At 46.9% G+C, this 22,616-nt stretch overlaps 1 protein-coding gene across 1 annotated transcript in view; it reads right to left on the bottom strand.

The window, feature by feature from the left end:
* LHFPL6 (LHFPL tetraspan subfamily member 6) overlaps nt 1–10,105 on the bottom strand; it is a 140,173-nt gene extending 130,068 nt beyond the window's left edge. Inside the window, exons 1-2 of the mRNA XM_035323893.1 lie at nt 9,722–10,105; nt 7,453–8,013 (exon numbers count right to left, since the gene is read on the bottom strand). Coding sequence (XP_035179784.1) covers nt 7,453–7,837 — 385 coding nt within the window. The 5' untranslated portion in view covers nt 7,838–8,013; nt 9,722–10,105. The remainder of the gene's footprint in view (nt 1–7,452; nt 8,014–9,721) is intronic.
* Nucleotides 10,106–22,616: the final 12,511 nt, after the last annotated feature.

The following is a 22,616-nucleotide window of genomic DNA, read 5'->3' as shown; positions in this document are numbered from 1 at the left end:
AAACAAACAAAAAAAAAAACAAAAAACAAAACAAAAAAAAAAAAACAGAAGAGTCAAGATATCTCAACTGGCTGGTGACAGAAAAGAACAAAGACCAAAGTTTAAGGACTACTCTCAGCATTGTTTTTCTTCTAGTTGCATCTCCGGTACTCCAAGACCATTACAGCTCCCTACTTGCTCTGTGATGCTTGCTCGTGAGCTTGCTGGCAGGGATGTCCTCTGATTCTGCACTTTGTGACCAGTAACGTTTATTACTGATTCTTGCTTGCTAACCTGCCCCATTAAAATGGTTGGTGCTGGCTTCAATAGGAAATCTTTGCTAACTCAGCTCTCCTTCGGTTGAACTCCTTGGGGAACAATTGCAAAAAGAGCTGTGCTGGTAGATCTGGTGGGGAAGCAGCCTTTAGCAGGGCTCCGTAGAGGACTTCTGTGACCAAGGTGAAGGCAGTCACGGGAAAGGGGATGGTCTCTTGAGAAAATACTGAATGTCAGTCTGCACGTTTTTGTAAACGCGCTGCATACAAGTACCTGCTAACTTTGATTCTCCTCCAGTCAGATTTGGTGGCCCACGCACAGATGAAAGATTCAAGCTATACAGGCTACACCCGATTAAGCGAGTAGAACTCTTCAGTAATGTCATTTGTAAGCCAAGAGCAACAGAGGACATATATTGCATCAGTTCAGCTTTGGTCATGAATTTGTCTCGTATTTGAACTCCTCTTTTCTGTCTGACTACAGCAGAGAGCGATCTGGCTAATCTTCAATAGAGCATATGCTACAAAATCTGCTAAAGATAACATCACCTTCTAAATTCCCTTGTTCTGAACGTCTTCCCAAACACTTCCATGCCTTACTCAGCTGGACTCCAAACCCAAATCCAAGAATTTGACTCTGCGCTGTATCACAGTATTTGAAGGCACCTTGTAGTACTGAGCATCAGCATTAGCAGTCAGAGGATGCAGTTCAGCAAGACAAAGTGAAGCACAGTCAAGCTAAAAAGGGATGAAGCTGCAAAACTATACACTGCACTTAATCTCTTGGGGGATACCTGTAGAAAAATGGAGTGATAGCTGGTGTGAAACACAGCAGCTACGAAGCTGCTTCTATAGTGGTTTTGGTAAAGAAAGCACAGCGTAGCACAGTTTAAAGGGATTAAAAGCAAACTAACTGACGGATCTTGAAAAAAATAATAATTGTAATGATCCTTAAGCGAATGTGATTTTGCAGTGATCTATTCTTGGTGCTACACTTTTTAATATTTGCATTAATGATCTGGAGGAAAAGCAGTCAGGGTAATTCTCCATTGGAACAACTTATGAAGATCCTGCTTTTCTGTAAGTAATTGAATTCAGACTAGAAGGAGAGGTTTTTCAGCTATTTTTGTGTGTGTCTGTGGGCTTTTTTCCTCTCAGAGATATACTCTTGTTTAAACAGGAATTATATGAAGGCTGTCCTATGACCTGTGCTACACCAGACCTCAGTCTCAATAGTCATAGTGCTCTCTGCTGACCTTATTTTTGCTGAATCTATGAGGCTATGACATGACATATAATCACTCACAAGCCACATTTAATGGTGCCCTGTTCCTTGTATGCTCTTCTGTTACCTCCTGGTGAGGCATCTGTTCCTTTAAAATGCCCCTCTTGTAGTGCCTGTATAGATGCACGAATACGTTAGATTAATACTTAGCATGCAGTTTGTCTTTGTCTAGGATGAGGATTGCCCTGTCACATGTCTACATGAGCAAAGTCACTGAAGCTTTGCATCTGACAAGAGGAAAGAGAGGAGAAGATGTGGCAAAACAGCAGTAAGCAGCCAACTTGCAGGGGAAGAGAGCTTGGCTTTGGGCAGAAACAGATGCTGCTCTCTAGCCTCTCCCTAAAAGTTACCCTTTAAAAGATATTTTAAGCTAAAGAGAATGTAAGAACTAAAAGGCTCTTTTTGTGTGTTCTTATGGCTGCCTTTTTTTCTTTTTCTTTTTTTTTCTGGTGCAAATTTCAGAAGGAATTTGGGGGAACATGTATAGATGGGGGAAATGGATGAGATTAGGCTTGGGAGAGCTGCAAATGAGTCTGAGGTAACCATTTGTTTCCTGGAAGCCTTTGGACCATCTTGGATCCTTCCTGCCCCCATCAAGGTTCATTTTCTCCATGCTATTTTCTCGTAGTTACATTTTCTCCCTATGGGCAGAAAATGATCCTGACCTTAGACTTCCAGGCAGAAAGTCTCACTTCAGCTGTCAGACGAAGTAAAGGTTACTGGTCACTGCCTGCAGTTCTTTCCTTACAGCTCCACGCATACCTCTCCCTGGACAGTTTCTAGTCCCTGTAGTCAACTGGAAATACCCTTTCCAAAGCCACTGCTGGCTTTCTCTTAGATCCAAGGCTGCCTTCATTTTCCTTGCTCACAGGCTGCCTTTGACTGTAAGCCACATTTCTTGAAGCTAGACTGTCCCTTAGATTCAGTGACTCCATCTCTCCCAAGAGCTCCTCTTTCTTCTTCAGCTGTTTCCACAAGCATTTCCTTTGAGGGCAGCTTCTCTACATGGTCCCACAGTGCTCTGACTTTAGTCCTCTTCCCCTTTCTTCACCCTATGTTTTAGACCTTCAGCATCTCACCTGCAAAGTCAGACCCAGCCTGCTCATTTGAAAATATCCTTGGCCTTCTCACTTTAAAACCTCAAAGAGTTTCTCTAAGATTTCCTGACAGGCAATACAGAGCCGTCACCCACACTCAATATTCGCTCTTGACGGAGCACTAGTTATTATTCATAACTCCACACCCAGCAAAAACTACTCCTGAGCAGGCTATGGGTGATGGAAACTGCTACAGCCACTATTGGCATGGGACACAGCAATTTTGTATGGTGCTGGGAACTTTTTCCAAAAGGCCACATTTTTTTCTGAGACAAAATCAGAAGTTGCTAGGCTCTGTGTCCTCTTCTTCTCCAACTAAATGCTCCTTTTACCGCTGCTCACTTAAGAGCTCTCCATATTTTCTAACTAGCAATTAAAGGACCATTGTTTCAGGAGCTTTAGCACTCCCATGAGACACAAGGGAAACAAGACAAAGAAATAAGGAGAGGAAGAGAAAGTGCTGCTGGAAACTTTACTAAAAGGAGCAGCAAAACTTCTTGGATACAAACAGTGAGTGGTGAGTACTAAAGATGACAGTGCAAGCCACATGGCTACCCACAACTACGGGGAGTGCTCGCTTCTCACACGTCACTCAGAATCAGGGTCAAAGTGTCAGATTCAGAGAGGTCTCCAAGTCAGGAGATTATTTCATGCTCTGTCCCCTTGGATTCTTACCCCTCTGAGCTTGGCTTAGCTGTCCTACAGAGCTAAAAGGAATCCTGAACAAGTGCAGATTTCAGCCATAATTCCTGCGCGCTGACCGTTTTAATGAAAAACTTCACCTTGCCAGCATAACGCTCTTTAAATTGACCATCCTTGCAACGCTTGCGTCTTTTGATCCACTGCCTCACATAAAACGGGCTAACCTTTCAGTTCATTATGTTCTTAAAATTATTGCTCTGTTCTTAAAATCATTGCTCTGCATTCACAGAGTGAAGCTATTCACCAAATTAGTGTGTCATATCTGAGCTACCTACCCGCAAATTTCTAGTCTCCTCACTTAAGTGGAATTGACTTGCCAACGCACAATGAAAAGAAGATCAATAATTACAGACTCCAATTTGCCATAGATTTGTTAAACTTCACTTCCTGCTGTCATGCCCTCAATAGTTATGGTCAAAGATGCATCCCTGCAATCTGTTCTAGCTAGATTACATATCTCTCTATCTTCCAAACATTCAAAGGAAACCAGCTGGAAACACTGCACTTACTGCTATCAGTGAAGACTGTATCCATCTACATAACTGTGCCCTCAAGAGGTTACAGACAGCATAACTTTCACCTCGGTTGTCAGCTCTTCGAAGCACTTCAGCAGCAATGTTCACGAAGCATGCTGCTGAGATACTGCAGCAGCAGTTTGCACACCATAAACTGCAGGCCCCTGACAGCCACTGAAGAAATGGCCCGCCTTGGGGTGTTGGCTGCTTCTCATAACCCACTACCATGTTTTGCCTTGGAAGAAGCTCAAAATAGCATGTAAGCAGTTGCTGCAATGGCTACAGAGCTGCCACGTGATCATCCATGGGAAAGGAAGTGGTTCCTGTAATTACAAATGGGAGGAAAAGTCCGTCATGCAACCTTTCTGTTAGAAACATAGACTCAGCGCATCCCAGAGTCATCTTAAAATATACGTATGCTCTGTAGCCGGGATTATCTGAAATAGCACATAAGGGCTAGGTACGTAAAAACAACCAGTATCTAAAGAGCTCTTCTGACTCTGTACAGATCTCCAGTTTCCTGCAGCTTCTGCCACTCAATTTTTTATAAGAGTAGATTTATGGTATAAGCACTCATGAATAATTCACTCGCATGAGTTGCCACATACAACTGGGGGAAATCCCAGCTGTAAAACCTTGGCACCACTTAGCTCGCGCTACTTCTGTACAGGTGCTATTCCACTGACCTACTTGGAGTTACACCTCCCTTGCCCTGCTGGAAGAAGAGGATCAGGCTGTTTGCTTACCACCTCTGGCAATTATACCTCCCCACCACCCCTTCACAGCAGTAAACGTGTCTCCAGTATTGGATTAAGTTAGTTTTAGCAGCCCTGGTGCTCTGGCCCACCACAGCTGCAGGGCAGTCTACATCGCACCCACCCACAGGCCTCCTGTAACATGCCACTGTCAATTGACTAAAATCTTCATCAAGTCCATATTTTTAAATCATGTTGAGAAAATTACTTAGATCCTAGACTATCAGAACACCATTAAAACTTTAAACCAGCTACACCGAGGGTGACTATGCTGGTTTCTAAGTTCAAGAACAATACAGTTTATTCAGTCACCCATCCTCCGCCACTGAAAGCAGCAATCGTGTTGGTGCAGGTGACTCCGATGAGAAGAAACAAAGTGAAACTGCCTCCCCATCTCCTTGCCCAATGCAGAGAAAGGCACAGAGGATGAATTAATAGCATCTCTCAGTGCATTGCTTATTTTTCCGCAGGCTTTTTCTGCACAATAAAGATGGCAGGGGGTTCTTTTACACCCCAAAAAATATTTGTGAGGGTTTTATTTGGTTAGATCTCCAGCTGGAAGCCAATTAAAGTGACAATCACAGAAGTGCCACTGAGCCATAGTCAAACCATACCCCATGGTATATAACTAAATCTATAACGGTTACACAGGGAACAAAGACCTGGCATTCCTAGATAGCAAATAATCTGAACAGCTCATGACTATCTTGATTTAAAACAACCTAATAATTACAGAGCCTAATTTCAACATCTGCATAAATGTTGTCATGTCATTTAAGCAATGAAGCTATGCTGACTGATGGCAGCTAAAGATCTGATGAAGGATGCAAGGATCTGAACTTTACCCTAATCTGTGCCTTCAGTTCAGCCAAATTATTGCTTGCACCACCTGGCCTCTCTCCCTGATGACCCCACAGTCAGTTTTTAAGCAGGTTAAGAAATGACGGGTTCTCACTTTGTTCATTTCTTACACACTTCCAGCAGCGCTGAGCGAAATGAGAGACAACCATAAAACCCAGCAGAGGGGAAAATTGGACATGCTGTGTAAATAATTTCTGATCTGTGAATAAAGTTGTTGGCAATTTTCATTTCCTACTACAGGTTCATAGATCTTTGAATTGCCATCGACTGAGGACAAGCTCTACATGCTCACACCCTTCCTGGAGGGAAAGAATGGTGCGCAGTCACTTGGGGCAAGCTCCAGGAGTGGTCACGGCATGGTCGGAAGAGTCCTCTGAGCATCCTGCCTGGCAGAAGGGTGCACACCTGCAGTCCACACCATGGGCACAGGTTTCCCCACATCCCCTGTCCGTGTGTCCAGCCACCCCTTGGGCTGTCGTCTTTCACCAAGGTGGCTGTAACCAGACCCAGGCATGCAGCACCACCAAATGCAAATTAAAACCAGATGAGCAGAGGCAGCAATTGGAAGGAGGGGGGTGGTTAAAGCACAAGCAGAGCCTGTGATGGCTCTCGGTGAAAACAGCCAGACCGAGTGGACTTGCAGAGTGTCACTGAATCGAAAATCCTCTCCACCCCCTGGCTGCCCGGCCGGAGTTTTATAATGGAGCAGCCTTCACGAAGCAGCAGCTTCCAGCAGAGTTAACTCTCAAGCAGCTGCTGCGTTTTCAAATCGTCAGCCAGATTAAACACAGGAATGCAGCACCGAGGGAAGGACGAAGTGACGGGCAGTTTGCTGTAAAGCACAGAAAACGCTCAAAAAGTCAGAGCCAGGGCTCGTGGCAGCCAGGAGAGAGCCGTGACAACATGGCCTGGCTGAAGGTTTGGCACGGGTCCCTACCAGAGCCTCGGCTGTGTCCCCCGAGCCCCACCATTTCCATCTTGTGCCTCCTCCCGGCTGCATGCTGGCAATGTACACACCCTGCCCTGCCTGGGTGCATTCCAGTTTGTGAGGCAGAGGGGCAGAAGCCCCCCCCGAGCTGTGAGCAGACCCAGAGAGACATCCCAAATGCTGGCGCCTGGGCAGAGAAACCCGTCCCCTTACGGGGGCGAGCGCGCGCCGAGCAGCACGAGGTGACAGTGAGTGCCACCGAGACGCGTGTCAGTGATGACAGGAGAGTGATGATTTACTCGGAAAACAGCCCTATAAAAAACACACTGGAGGATCCTGCTTATTGTCTCATACCCTTCAAACACTCCATGGCTAAGGCCATGCAATTTGCAGGCTAAAAAAAGGAGGGGAGGTAATTCTCCCACGCACCGTCTAGACCACAGGCTCCACAAACCCCACGCCCCACCAGGCAACGTGGACCTGGCAGGTGTCCCCCTGGGAGCTCATGGGCTATACCTACCAGGGACAAAGGTCCCCCGCTTCCAACTGGGGCCACAGACTTGTTGCCAGATGGCAGAGGGAGCTGCTGGTGACAGGAGTGGGAAGGAGAAGGAGGAGAGCCAGGGCTGTCCTCACAGTCACACAGCCCCTACCCTGTGATGCTCTGCTGGGCTCTGCGGCCCCCACGCTCCTCCAGGTGCCACCACCCGCGCTGAGCTCTGCTGCAAGCCTGCCAAACCTCCACGAAGACACTGGCCCACGTTAGTCGGTCTTCGGCACAAAGAGCTGCACTCAGCAAGCTGAACCTGTTGTGCAAGTCTCAAAGGTCATACAACAACCGAGCAGGGATTTAAGCGCAAGAGAGCGACCACAGGCGACCAAGCCTTTAGGCCACGTTCAAGCCATCCAGACAACTAGCTCAATGGTCAAGGGAGCCAAGTGGTCTCCCTCACTAGCAGAAGGTTTATATCACTCCCTCCTCTTCCTAAAGCACCACACGTGGACACCTGCAGCCTGAAGACGCCCCCGTCCCCGCACGAGCAGGCAGCACTTACCCCCCAGGAACTGGATGCCTCCTGCCACCCTGCCCACGGTCCTGGAGATGAGCTCGGACACGCAGCAGCCCATGAGGGCCGTCAGGGCCACCAAGAGGAGCAGCCCGCAGCCCAGGCCCGTCACCACCGTGCAGATCCTCCACTCGGCGCTGGGGATGGCCTGGAAGGAGGCGTAGCGGCCGCACTGCTCCACCATCACGGTCGTCTGGCGGCTCTCGTCCCGCACCGGGTAGGAACACCGCCGGAAAGTGCCGAAGGAAACAGACTTCTCCAGCTGGGACCCTAGGAGCCAGTAGGGCATGAAGAAGCCCACGCAGGAAGCCGCAGCACAAAGGAAGGAGAGGAAAGCCCAGACCACGCCGGCGCAGGTGAGGCTGGAGGCCATCTTTGCGTCTGCGCCAAGCCCCCTCACGACGGGGGGACAGGAAAAGCCCCTGTGTGTTTTAGAGGAGGTCTGGGGATAATCCAGAGTCTCTCAGCCTTGACAAATCCTTGCGCTGGGAGAAGCCCGGATCCTAACAGCGAAGGGGATGTTTCCTTCCATCATGAAGACAAAGGTCCCTGATGAAATAACAACATAAAAGGAGAAAAAGAGGAGAAAAAGGCAAGTTCAGAAACATTGACATTAGGGGGCAAAAAGAAAAAAGAAAACATTTATCTGCCAGAGCGTTTCTCCTTCCTGCAGCACTTCTCATGAAGATATCACACACCTCTGTCCCATCCTTGCGAGCGGCCACTAGCACCGCTGCCGGCAGCTGTGGGGACGGTGACGGGAGGCAGCGTGGCCGTGCAGGTTGTGCAGCCACCGCCAGGGCTTCCCTGCCTACTTCCCCGCTTTCTTCTCGCCCCCGTACGTCTTCATCTTTCCCAGGCAAGGTCTCAGTTGTTATCCTTCCTCCTGCGACGCCTGGGGAATGTACTTTAGATGTGGCCCCGCAGCTTCAGTGTGAAACCGTCCGTGGCTTTTCAAGCCCGGACCCCTGTGGCAAGCAGAAAACCTCACTAACACAACGCCTCCTCTTCTTTGCCTCTTCCCAGCCCAAAGCCAGGACCTTTAACTCCTCTGCTTCCTCCTCAGAAAATTCCCAGCCTCCGAGCTCTGTACCAGCATGACCGAGCGCTTTTGGCTGTCGCAGGAACGCTGCTTCCCAGAGGCTGGGGGCACATTTCTTGTTCAATCCACGCTGGATCGCTGCTCCTACCACATTTTAAAATTTATTATCATCTCTCACCATTGCTGCCAAATTAATCCCGATAGCTATTTACAGGGGCTTTTTTTTCTAAGCATGATTAGACGCCAATCAGTGAACGGAATTAATGCACCGGCAATAAAATTAAAACTCCTTCTGCACAAGGAGGGAATGTAGGGAAAGAGTCTGGAAGTGAAATTAAGCATGTGCACCACACAAAAGTTTTGTTTACTTTTACAACACTGAGAAAAAGGAGTCTTTACCCTAACGTTGGAAAAGGCCTGTGCCGCTTCTCAAGAAGCACACGCCTACCTCCTCGCAGACGTAGCCCATCTGCAGAAATGCCTCCCAACCTGCAAAAGCCCCAAACCCCCAGGGACAGAAACTTGGCGGAGGGCATGGGCTGCCCCCAACCCTCCAGAGGCATCTTCTCGGGGAAGGATCCGCCTGTGCCTTGGCGTGGCACCAAAAGGCTACGGCAAAGTGGGTCACGGCACTCGGGGATAAGCGTTCCCTCAACCGGCAGAGGAGACACGGCTGGAGATAGGGGACAACATGGAGGCTTCCAGGGGCAGGACCCTACAAATCCAGCAGGACCCCCCACCGCCCGCGGGCTGCCAGCTAACGCCCCGGACTCTCTCTGGGGAGCGACGCTCGCCAATTTGGCCCCAAAACCCCGGCCCTAGAGCAGGAGGGGGCGGCGGAGAGCTGGGGGGGGGGGGCAGGGAAGGCGGGGGCCGGGAAGCGAAACTCGCCGGGGTGATGCGAGGGGAAGGCAGGCTGCGGGGCGGGAGGGGGGCGAGGGGTTGGCAGGGCTGCGGGAGGGGATCCGGGGGGAGCAGGAGGACGGAGAGGGGAAGGGAGAGAGGTCCGGAGCGGCTGGGAGATCCGGGAAAGAGGGGGGAAGAGGAGGGGAAGGGATGCGGAAGGTTGGGAGGGCAGGAGGGGAAGGGGCTCGGGGGGGTCCGCTGGGACGGGGAGGGGATGCAGGCGGGTGTCGCTGCGGGGAAGGGAAGGGGAAAGAAGGCGAGGGGGGAGGGAAGGAGATCCCGGGGCTCCGGGGGCAGCTGGGTACTTACTCGCACTCCGGTGTCGGCAGCACATGGGCGCCCAGCCGAGGGGGGGGGGGGTTGCGCGGGGGCGGCCGCCCCAAGCGAGTGTCCCCGCGGTCCTCCGGACACTGGAGGGACCGGGACCCTCCCCAGCCCGGCCTCCCCAGTCCTTCCCTGCCTTCCTCGGCGCGTTTCTCTCTCTTTCTCTGCCTCTCTCCCCTCCCTTTCCCCACGTCTGATGCCTCGGGAGGCAAGGCGCTCCGCCGCCTCTCCTCCCACTTCCCCCGCCGCCGCCTCCCCGGGCGGGACCCGCCGCGGTTGGGGCCGGGGGCGAGGGGTCGGGGGATCGGGGGGAGCCTCCCCGAGCCCTCCCCGGGCGGAGCTGGAGGGTCCCGGCTCCGCGGGGCCGGCCCGGGGGGGTCCCGGCTCCCCCAGCCCTCCCCCGGCTGCCCGCGGGGTGTGCGGGGCGCTGGAGCCGGGGGGCGAGGGGGAAAAAGCCGGAGGGGTGGGAGGGTGTTAAAAGGGGGAGGCTGCAGCCCTTAGATGGGGAAAAACATGGGGAAATCTGCCGATGGCGTGCGTGCGAGCTGCTGCTGATCCAGCGTTTTGATCGCAACAGTTTTGGGAGCTGGGCTCCAGCGAGAGCAAATGTGAGCGGAGTACCAAGCAGCTCAGCCCGGCTGCGCCAGGGCCAGGCGGAGAGGGGAGCCCCACTCCCTTCCCACTGCCTGAAGTGGGAAAGTTTTGGGGAGAGATGGTGCAGGCAGAGCCGCTGGGGGACGGAGATTTCCTCCTGCTGCTTCTTCCTCTCTTCCCTGCAGCTTGAATAAATTCCCGCAGACAGAAGACAATTTTATGCCACGTTTAATTTATGTCGGCACCAGACGCGCAAAATCTCTTTGGTAATGTTTCTTTTACAGTCCGGGAACATGGCGTGTGATTTAAGTACTGATCATTAATATTATTAATGCTAAATGGAAGTGAGGTTTATGGCGCTCAGTCTGTATTTACACCATTTAATAGTAACAACAGCCATGTTCCGAATTAAATTATAAAGCCACTTTATTGGATTTAAAAAAAAAAAAAAAAAAGACTCTCCATTTTTTCCCTATAATGCAAAGTCTTAAAATCAGAACACTACTGAAAATGTGTGTTTTCTCAAGGGATGAAAAATGGATGGGAAAGTACATAGCAAGATCTAGTTTTCCACTCCAGCATTTCAAACATACTCTTTAAGGAAAAGTGCTTCAAATAAAAGAAGTCGGTTACATATAGGTTCAGTGCTGGAAGCTATGCAGTGATGTGCTTCACAAGGAAGACAATAAAGGCATACCTCCAAAATAGCCATGCCTCCCCCCCAGCTCCGTCCACAAAGCCTACATCTGTATTAGTATTTGTTGTGGATCAGCCTGAACCAATCTGTGCAGCAAAGCTGTTGGTGCTCAAAGACCTGATGGGTATTCCTGTGTTTTTCTTCCGATTCACACTAACCTGGGTCTCTAGCACTCAAGACTCATTAGTTGCCCTTCTAAAGCCTGTCTTGTTTAGTCTCATCTGAACAGCATCCTCTTTGTGTATGCATCACTGCAGGGTAAACCAAAACGTGGTTAAGGGAGGATGATCTGGAGACTTGCCCCAGAAGTGTGCCCTTGATCCACGCCAAAACACGAATGGGGATATGCCTGTCGGGTGACTTAGTGAAAGGGCGCCAGAGTGACTTTCCCAGGGGTGAGAGCCAGAGCCTGCTCTGCAGCATACCTTGCTGGCACCCTCCCCTCACATCACCTTTCTGCATGGTGCCAAGCCTCCGCCCTGAAAGTGCACCGGCACTTGGTTTGACTTTTGCGCAGAGCTGTGCGCTTCCCAGTGAACGCGTTCACTCTTCAGTGGCTGCTCTCATGCCTTCAGCCAGCACTTGGCTCAGGAGCTTCCTCTCCTGATGTTCATTTTCCCAGTGTGGGAAATGACAGGGGTACAAAGCTAATGTTGTGATACTTGAACCGTGCTCTTGGTATAAAGAAAGAGGAGCACTGTGTACCATTATTACGTTACAATTGCTTAAAGACCTGGTCTTGCATTCTGTCTTCAGCCAAAGGCCTTGGTTAGAATGAAACAATGATAAATGTATCTAAATTAGGTGCGTGTTGGGATTAGATATGGGTAGAAATTGCTTGGCATTACAGTGAGTGTGCAAAAACTCTATTTCACACATGTAAAGCTTCTCAGTTAAAACTAACTTCGTAAACCCAGGGAGAAGCAAACAAGTCTGCATTTATTCATGCAATTTATCTCTTCCATGGTATATGCCAAGGTCCCCAAGTCAGTGTTTGCTTTGCTAATGGCATCTCTACAGCAGTCCATTTGCTTCCCTTATATGGCCTTTATATTCACTCCCTGAGCTGCTGCCATTCCACATTCCCTCATGGAGACTGCACACTGCGTTCTGCATCTCTCCTGGAGCATCTTATCTTGCCAACTGTCTCCGAGTGCCCCCGCAAGCTGGCCGCGTGGCATACTCACTTGTGGAGAAATAAGCTTTATTTCACCATCCATTTTCTGTCAGAGATACAAGTAGTTTTGTTTTGATTAGGAACAAATTAAACACATTGCATGTGTAAGTTAACATCCAAATCCTTATTCCTTTTTTTTTTTTTTTTTTTTTTTTTTCTCCCTAATGTTTGCAATTCAACATGCTTCGACTATATCAACATTTGCTGCCCTTTTCAGGGAACATTGTGCTTTAGATGTATTTTCACTGTGGAAGCCAAAATATTTCAACCCACATCTAACCTGTCTGAAAGAAAAAGGGGGTTACTACATGGCGCTTCTGGACCCACGGTCTTTCTTGTAGCCACAAAAGCAGACACCTCCTCAGAGCAGAGTGATAACAAAAGTCTCGGTCCCCAGGGTCTTGTCTATACTGAAATAGCAACTGGTTTTAGAATTGGTTCAGGTGTTTTGATATTTAAGAGAATCCTCTTTTGAGAGAGCCTCAGAGTTGGTGGCAGGAATGTGAGATGTGAAATTCCCACTGCTGGAACCACCAGAAATCAGACTGGATCAAACGCCCACGAACACACTGTCAGAAAACTGCCGTAGCAGGGAGATGGGAAAATATGCTTATAGATTTTACATCTCTCCCTGATCCATTGACAAAGCTGCTGTTACATCTGGGGTCCTACAGCCTTGATGGAGCTAATCAGTGCAGCAGAATAAAGAGAGAAAAAATCCTGTCAACGCACCTAAATCAATCCAGCCAGCACACACCACGGCCTCGGCCAAAGAATCTTTCATTACAGCATATCCTGTAAGACAATCCACCGCCATATAAAATGCCATAGGGGAGTACGTATGTTCCTGAAAATGAAACAGACAGTGAAACTCCATCTCGTTCTTCAGTCTTTAACAAGAAAAAGGAAAAAAGAAGCTTTTCTTTTGCAGGCCACCATCTGGTTTTCTCTTGTGTGGTCCATAGGAGAGTGATAGCGTCTACATGGTTCCGAGCATCTTACAAAACTGGATCTTCAGGTCATGTCTGTACTCGATTTTAAATGAAAAAGAAAGGTGTAGGCACAACAACAGACTTGAGGCTATGTACTGGGAGCAACAGAAAGTCAACTCAATTATTCAAATATAGTCACTACAGACCAAGCAGACAAGTATTACAGGGAGCCATCTGATAATTAATACATTTACTTTAAATTCTGCACAGCAGTAGGAAAGAAACAACAACTAATCAGGAGGGGAAAAAAAAAAAAAAAAAAAAAAAGTAGAATCTCAAGTCTAACACCTGCAAATTTCTCAGCCAGAGGAACGTAAGAAAAGAAATTCAAGTCACTAAATCATCATACATCTGTACGGTATCTCTTCCAAATCAAACACATTGTATGTTTTCTAGTGTGGGTGGAAGTGGACTCCAGAGATTTGGGGCTGTCACATCTGAACCGAAATCCTGGCCTAAAAACTTAGCTCTATGCAAAACATCCTCTCTCCAGTTCCTTTCCAATGCTATATTATGATTAGGATTTATTTTTATGGTGGTTATGGTGGTAAATTTTACAGATCACATTACCAAAAATTCATGGACAGGATACATTTCTGAAGCACAGCTGTCTCACTGGAAACACTGCTCCTGTTGCTAACATCGGTCGTGATCTCTGGACGCACCTACAAGTAACATAATAATAAGAAAAAAAAAAGGAAGCATCCTTCGTTATGTGCAATAAGCCCTCCTTATGCTGTTTCATCTCTATACCATTATTACTTATCATGTATTACATAAAAGCCACCAGGTGCTCCCAAATAGCAGCTATAGCAAATCAAGCTCCTGATTATCTCTTTCATGTCCTGTTGCTAATGAGCCTGGTGGCTGTGGGAGAAGCTGGGGAGGTTCATTCTGCACCAGCCCCATAGCTAAGGAGGGGAAACGGCTGCTGTGCCAAGGTGACAGAGCTCAGGGCTGACTGTTCTGAGACCCGTCCTCCTTTGATAAGGCATTGGCTTAGTCCTGCACAGATGGAGAACTGCATGGGTGATTTTAATTCTTAAATTTCCACTCTTCCCAAGTGGGCTTGGAAAAACAAGGAACGTCTGGATTGTGAACAAGCGATTTCTCAGACACTCGTTTACTGGCAGCCTGTTCTCTGTGCATATAGACCGATGCGAGCAATTTAATCGTGGCATCTTATTTACCAAGGGAATTTGTCTATCTTCCCCAGGCGTTGTTTCAACAATCTACAAAGTGCAGGTCCTGCCACGGTGCCTTGTTGCCCTTTAGGGAGCACATCTTTGGAGAAATGGTTGTTTAACCTCTTGCCTAATGGGACACAATTTTTCCCTTTGAATTTAAAGTCTCAGTTAGAGATTGGTTTTCATCACATTTAGAAATCAGGGGTGCAAAGTGCAAGTGCCTGAGTCCTCAAAGGTAGAGGGAGGGGAGCCTGCCCACACGGGGAGACTGGGTGCCCTCGTGTCCCTGCTTGGGTGGGAGGTGACTTGGTGGCTGCCCCTGAAGGATTTGGTGCTCCTGCCAACGTTTTTGCAGGCTGCTGGTGGGGAAGGGTGGGTGTGGGAAAGGTGGGGGTGGGGATCTGAGCTTGTTTGTGTTCGCCACAAAATTTATCTGATTCATAACTACCCCACTCCAGTCCTAAGGTTCACAAGCTGTGTTTGCAGAACATGCAAGGCTGCCTTCCCTGGCATGTTTTGCATAAACTGTGTGTCTGTGTGAACGGGATGCAAGGCGTCATGGTGTTCCTCCCCCCAGCCCTGTGCTGCGGGACTGGAGCCGAGCTGCCTCTCCCCCCCAGCTGCAGCCATCGCCTGCATCTAGGTCACCATATTAGATCACATTCCCAAGGATGAGGCTAATGTTTTCTGGTGGGTTTGAAAAGAAAGCTGAAAATCCTCTTGTTGGGAACAAAGGGCAATTCATCGTACAAGTGGAAGCTCATTTGCCCCAGATCACACACGGAGGTTCATAGGGCTCTCAGGCCCTCTGAGAAGCTGGAACCTCTGGATTCTCTCTCATGGCTTCATTTGTGGAAAAAATGTCATGCTAGCACTGTGACTTGAAACCCAAGCAGTGCCTCCTTTCTGGTTTATCCCCTTCCAAAACACAGCAGGGCAAGAAACAAGTTCAGTTTTTAGAAAGCTGTCTAAAAGTCAATATATACCATCCACATATGTATATGTGGATACAGTGATGTGTTATGCATATATAGCTATACCTACACACACACATATATAAATACTGCACAGGGAGTCCGTGAGACCCAGATTCACTCCGTGTAGCTGTGGACCCCAGGCTACCTGACCTCTGTTGTGGATGGGGAGGGTCAGGCCCCTATTCAGCCACATATTCTAGCCAAGCCTTGTGTGCTCAGGGCACCTGCAGCTAGCCAAAGAGGGATGTATCCCTGCTAATCCTTGGCTTTGGCCCATGTTTTCCTTCTACGTTACAAGTTGTTCATCCTATGCCATTAAAAAACACTTTTTCCTCCTTCCATCAAAAGCCGTGTGCTCTGGGAAGAGCTCTTACCAGCATGTGAAAGGTTTTTCTCTATATTTTGTTGTAGCAGGATAACATAGTCATAGACTGTGCTTCTGCAATATAACTACATATTTCAATATTCCTTTTTGTGATGAAAAAGCTAATTAGCTAGGTCGTTACAGTTGCCACTTGTAAAGGGGAAGATAGTAATACCATTAATGTGCTCACAGGAACTTCATTTATATTACCTCTTAACCTTTACAAGGATATTATCATTTCAATAATTAATTGCTTTTTGCCATTTAATTTGTAGTTTACCATTTTCAAAGGAAATTACCCATTAAACTGAAGACTCTTTAAAAAAAAAAAAAAAAGAAAAAAAAATCCCTTACTTAACTGTACACCACAGGCTGTCCTTAGAAAAACTAGGTATTTTGTAAGCCACTTTCACATGTTTGTCTGAGATGAGAGGACTCTGTGGTAGCTCTAAATATTAAAGAACTGCCTGTCCCATGGACATTTGATCTGGAGAAAAATGAGGCAGAATGGGGCCTAGACAATGATGAGCAGGGAATTAATCCTTACTCTCTACCTCCAAATTCAGGAAAGCAATGCATCCTTTCTCTTTGATTGATGTAGTGAGAGTTGTCTTCCGTGTTCACAACCATCTTGTTTCTTCAGCTGACGTTGATTTACACTGCAATATGCATACATGAGTTCTTCTGCTAACTTCAGCGACTGAAAAAATAAAGGAACTTTGGCTCAACCTTGTAAAGCACAGAAACACTGGCCGTGAGTCACCAAGCACTTATGCACATCTGCAAGCCAGTGCCCAACACTTTGGAGAATGAAGCTCCACATATTCCTACTCTCTCTCAAGCTTCTAGCAAAACAGCTATTCATTTCAATGAATCAAACATAAGCTGATATCCCTGTGGAGCTGTGCTGGCACATTATCTCTGTTACAGATAATAAAAAATTGTGCCCAAATCTCACCACGCTAAAAGAAAAATGGATTAATATTGGTATCTGAGAAAGGGAGTCATGCATCCCAAGTAGGCTTATCTATGATAGAGTGAAACACATGCCTCTGAGAGATGGATTTGGATAGGAAGATGGAGAGGAAGTGACAAAGTGAGTGAAAAAATGAGATATAGAAGAAGAGGAAAAGAAGAAGCAGGTATGAACTAGATTATACCATTGATTTATGAATGAATATCTAGAAGTTTTTGTGATTCAGGTGCAAAAAATAAACTAGCCTTTGGGCAGTTCCACCTTTGCAACTGGCAAGTCAATGATATGTCACCCAAGATGATACGCATCTGCCTGATATGTCACATGCCCACAGGCACCAAGTAGATCATTTTACTGTGAAAATAAAACTTTCCATTTACTTTATTGCAAAATAAAATGTTCTGTTTGTTTTATTTTTTTCCCTCCCTTCCCCGTGAGTATAAGAGCATTCACATAGAGTTTGCCATTTCCATTGCACTGATGCTGGGGCACACTCTGTGTTATTTGCAGAGAAGTCAAAAGCCACAGTCAGACCTAGTAGGGGTAAATGAGGTCAATGATCTACCATGCAAGTGTACTATGCTCCTAGTTGAGAGGACTAGTTAAGAACCTTAGGATGAAATGTTTTCTAACCATCAGTTTCTTTCACTCCTTTGATAGATATGAGGCCTGGACAATTAGCTATGGCCTTCACCCCAGACTTTTAGATGGTAGAAGGTCAGTGAGATGCATCCCACCACAGGTACTTAATTATGTCTTCAGGCATCCAAGCTCAATAGAGTGAGAAGAGACTCAGATCCTATTCAGAGCTCCCTATATCAGCAGTGGATCAGCAATCACACCACTGCTAAAGCCCCCAGATAGTCTGTTATTTGACAAGTGGAAGGAAAGCCTAAATCCACATCAGCATCAGTGTTTCTTGCCTTCACATTTCCACAGTGGGGAAAAAATATTGCTTGAAGACAGCCTGCTAATTTCTGCCATTTAGTGCTGCAGCCTGCTGCTGCTTCAGGCACCTGATGCTTCATTTTATGGTGTTACTCTGCCTATATTATCAAGGCTCTGGACTTTATCACACAAAGGGCCACATATGGGACAGAAGCAGAAAGAAGCCTCTAACCATCAAAATTAACATTAAAATATTCAAAACCTCCTGACTGGCAGTTCACCCAGCATGAACTTTGCTTTCAGAAAGCCATGGGCTCTGCATGCACAACAGTGGTTTAAGGTCTTAATGCTGACATGAAGTTACCTGATGCATGAGGTATAGACAGGCTGATGATGTTCTGCAGACAGCTCTACCTGCATGGACAGGATAGTCCTTGCTGGTTGGCATGCAAAAGGAAGCTTGGGGTCTATCCTGGGGAACTTGATAATCTCTTGTAATGAATACTGTAATTGGAGGTGCTGGAAATGCTCGTTGTGTTCCTGCCAGGGAATGTGAGTGTTTCACAAAGCTGTTGAGGCTGTACTGTACACCAGCCGAAGCAACCTACTCGGCTGCTGTAGATGCTTACACAGAACCCCTGCGTTGGCAAAATGCTTGTGTGAGCAGCGAAATGTACAACACTTGTTCCTTCAGATGTAATCAGAGTGACATCAATACCATCCAGCCATCTGACAGCAGCTAGGGTGGCAAGGCTGAGCTGTCCTCCCTCTGCATTTCAAGGCAGGCAGCCTGTCAGCATCACCGGGCTTCCACCAGCCATCCCACGGCCACACGGCAAGGCCAGGATCGGGCTATTCCCGTCTATTCCTGGCAGAGCTGCCCAGGCTGATTCCAGCATCACTATTGCAGATCGCAAATGTACACAGATGCACCAAAGACGCTGAAGTTTAGAAAAAAAGTTGCTTCCTACAACCTTTGCCATCCTCCAGGGACTTAATTATTGGCTTCCAGTGTGTCAGCTGTAGGGATGCCAGCCCTGAAATAATGCCATGAAGGCAGAAATGACCACCAGAAAGGGATGGCAGATCATTTCAGCAAGAAACCACAGGCTTAAACACACTTCTTGTGGAGATGGGCAGATCTTTGCAGAGAAATTGTTTGCAGCTCATCTGCAGTGACTGAGACCAGTGTCAGCCATTAAGTAATAAGTTATTTTTATCCACTGCAGCTCTCCAGCATCTCTGAGGGTGATGGCATCTTGCCAAGGCTTTGGAAAGGCTGCTTGAGCTGACACACAAAGATGAATGGTTGAGGCAAGCCTGGAGGACACTTCTGAGACAACTTTACAGAGGGAATCAAGTCTAAATATACCAGGTAGTTCCACAGTGGAGTTGCTGAGAGGTGTTTTTTGCTTCCCTCCTGAGAGATGACACAGCGTGTCTTCTCCTGGCATTTTGCTACAGCAAAGAAGTTCCATTTAATTCTCCCAAACAGAATTGTAATGAGTACTATGGAAGCCTGTTCTTTGCACCCGTACATGCACAGTTAGGTTTATGTCATAATGCTGCAATAAAAATTGCCATGTTTGTGAATAATTTCTGTGACCTGCACTAGCAACATCTCTAAGGTGCAGTTTCACAATATAATGGCCTTTGTGGTGAAGCTGCTCCACTTTTGCCACTACGCTACACCATTGCTAAAGTTCCTTCTTCCCCCATGGTTCCAGATTCACTTTTGCCTGGTAAAATTGTCAGCTGCCATTTAAAAGGGAGGTCCTATACCCAAGGTGTTCCTAATTGTATACTCTTATCTCTCCTTTGCCAATACTTGCATTTGTGCAGGATTTGCTGGGATATCGAGGTGAGAAATCTATGATTTTATGCAACTACATCAGCTACTAGACACAGTGTAGCAGTTACTAATACAAAAGACTGTACCTTGTATAATTCCTGTGGTAAAGAAATTGGCCAGAGCTGAGAAAAGCCAGTCATTCCACCCTGCCTGTGTGGCAGAAGTGTGCAGGAAAAGGCCAAACGGACAAAAGTCATACAACAGGGGTTTAAAAGGAAGCTTTGGAAAGGACAAATAGGCTTCAAAGCAGAGACCGACTAATGAACACAACAGAGAAAACAAAATGGAGGAAGTCTGCAAAATGCACTTCATCACACATTTTATTATTAGGTATATATTAGTGCATCTCTTGTCCTGTCAAGTAAAGTAATAGTATTTTGGAGTCCGGAATGACACAATATATGCTACATTTATCGTGTGTCTCCAGCAACCTGAACTGTAAACACAAAGCAACCATAATGGTTGGGTTCTGGGGAAAGCAAGAACGCCTAAGCTATGCAGGCATTTCAGCGATGAATGGTCATGGTTCATCATTATCAGTGGAGACTTAAGGTACTGGTCTGGACTTCCATTCCCATGAAGAGATCACAACAGTCTGTTCACATGAAACATGGCAGAAAATCCAAGGGAAGACAAAGTAACAGATTCTACTGACATTCTTAAGACAGGGACAATTTGACCCACAAGTTTGGGTTTAAATGCAGCAGCTTGAGGAACTGTCTGAAAAGGGAACTCTGCCAAGTTTGCAGAAGGTATGGTCCGTGTTAAAACTTGTGCTGATGATGTACTTACTCAAAAGGTATTTTTTCTACTCCTATTAGGAATCCATGCAGTTGGTCAGACCCGTTCCTATGATTTAATAGATCTACCTACTGTTGGCTTCTCTTGATCCATGTCATGGCCATGTTATGATAATATAGATGGCCTCACACTGACGGGCTGATGCAAAGGCAGTGTCCTGTAATTTAGGTATCATTCTTTATCATTATCTAGGTTTCATTTGCCAGGGACTGACCTCAGCTGAGATCAGAATAATAGTGAAGAGAGCTGTTCCTTTGCCTAATAATGAATATTTTTATTTTTGTTGTTGATTATGTTGTTCAGATATTTGGACTACCTTTACTTCATCTGTAAAATGGAATGCATTCCAGAGACTTTTTAGTAGCAGGACATAGGTGGACATTGTTAGAAGAGAACGGATAGCAGGTCTAGTATGCACCATTAGCATTACATCATGTATTAATAGGATCTTGTTTCTACTTCTTCTTCTCTCCCCCCCCCCCAAATAAATAAATAAATAAATAAATCTCCTTCACTATTACATTGTTATTATCCTGTTAATAATAATCTTCCATATTACAGTTCTTATCAACATGCTAAAGGCATATGCAAAGGATGATAAGCTTTATACCCGAGCACAGAGCCACAGGAAGATACTAGTGCTCTTGGCTCCACCATCTAAGCCATTTGTTTCTTCAGAAAATTTTTCTTCCTTTTTCTAGATGCAAGTTTGGTTCTCTCTGAAGTTAGTGGCAGTGCCATGACCAATGCTATTGATTTTGCTGGGGATTCAGCCACATAGTCTAGACAAGGGCTTCCTTAGAGAAGTCCAGTAGAGGTCTAGAGCTGAATATATTTCGACCAAATCCTGTTAGCTTTGCTGACACAGTATTTCCCCTGAAATCAATGGTTGTTTTTTTAGCAGGAGATGAACAGCAAGATTTCATAGGTTTGGTATGCATTAAAGTGCATACTGTACTGCTAGCGTTATCTTTTTCAGTGAATTATAACAAACAGGAGTTTTACAGCTCCTCAACCAGGTGGCTGATTCAGCATCACATATATTATAGCCAGTGCTGCTGACTGTGAGGCATGACAATAAATCCTCAATTGAGATAGCATGAGCTCACCAAAAACTTCAGAACTTTACATTTTTCTGGAGCTTCGAGGGACACAGACATGTTTTGCTACATGACTACAGGTTGTTGCCAGGGTGACCTCTGGCCAAATCACTCAAGGAGTCATACCTTCACTTACAGAATGGGGTCAACACTGTCTGAGCTTTTGAAAAGTAGTTAATTTAAGGAATGGGCTGCTTTGGTCTAGTGAAAAGTATCTACAATAGTAGCTTCTTTCTTGACAAAGAGTCCCTTCACAGCTTTTCTGTAGGTCCCTTTTGGAGGGCCACTATAAGGTCTCCCTGGAGCCTGCTCTTCTCCAGCCTGAACAACCCTAATTCCCTCAGCCTGTCTTTGTAGGAGAGGTACTCCCCCCACCTGATCATCTTCGTGGTCCTCCTCTTAACTCATTCTAATACTTCTATGACCTTCTTGTGCTGGGGGCCCTAGAGCTGAACACAGCACTCCAGGTGAGGTTTCATGAGAGCAGAGTAGAGGGGGACAGTCCCCTCCCTTGCCCTGCTGGTCTCACAAGAACAGAGTAGAGGGAGAGAATCACCTCCCTCACCTTGCTGGCCACACTGCTTTTGATGCAGACCAGGATACTTTTGGCTTTCTGGGCTGCAAGCGCACGTTGCTGGCTCATGTCATGCTTCCTGTCAAGTGACACCCTCAGGTCCTTCTCATCAGGCCTTCTTTCAGTCCATTTTATGCCCAGCCTGTGTTTGTGCTTGGGACTGCCCAGGCCCAGTGCAGGACCCTGCACTTGGAGAGCCTGGCAGAGCCAAGTTCAACTCACTTGGTCTTCTTGTGAGCAACCTGATCTAGTGGAAGGTCTCCAGCCACACGGCAGGGGGACTGGAACTAGAGGATCTTTAGGGTCACTTCCAACCCAAACCATTCTATGATTCTGTGAATCTTTGAATTTCTCTGGGGACCATGACACAGAGGACTGCTGTCACTTCACCAGGGATAGGGTATCTGAGCAGCAAGTTACAATGGCCAGCTTCCTGCAGATACTCTTCCTTGATACATTTGAAAGGACCAAGGCCTACAAACTGTATGTAACAGTAGTATTGTCAATAGTCTTTTTACCTACTACACTGTGAGAAAATACTATTAATTATATATCATACTGAGGCAAGCCCTATATTAGTCTGCTTGTTCTTCCTTCCCTCTTTCCCTCTTTCCTTCCTTCCTTCCTTTCTTCCTTGCTTCCTCCTTTGTTCTCACTTCCCTCCTCCTTCTCTCCCTCCTCAAAAGATTCCTCAGTCTCTT

The sequence above is a fragment of the Oxyura jamaicensis genome, chromosome 1, assembly GCF_011077185.1.
Source record: "Oxyura jamaicensis isolate SHBP4307 breed ruddy duck chromosome 1, BPBGC_Ojam_1.0, whole genome shotgun sequence".
Classification (NCBI taxonomy): domain Eukaryota; kingdom Metazoa; phylum Chordata; class Aves; order Anseriformes; family Anatidae; genus Oxyura; species Oxyura jamaicensis.
Note: the sequence above shows the minus strand (reverse complement) of the source record. Positions and strands in the feature narration are given on the sequence as shown.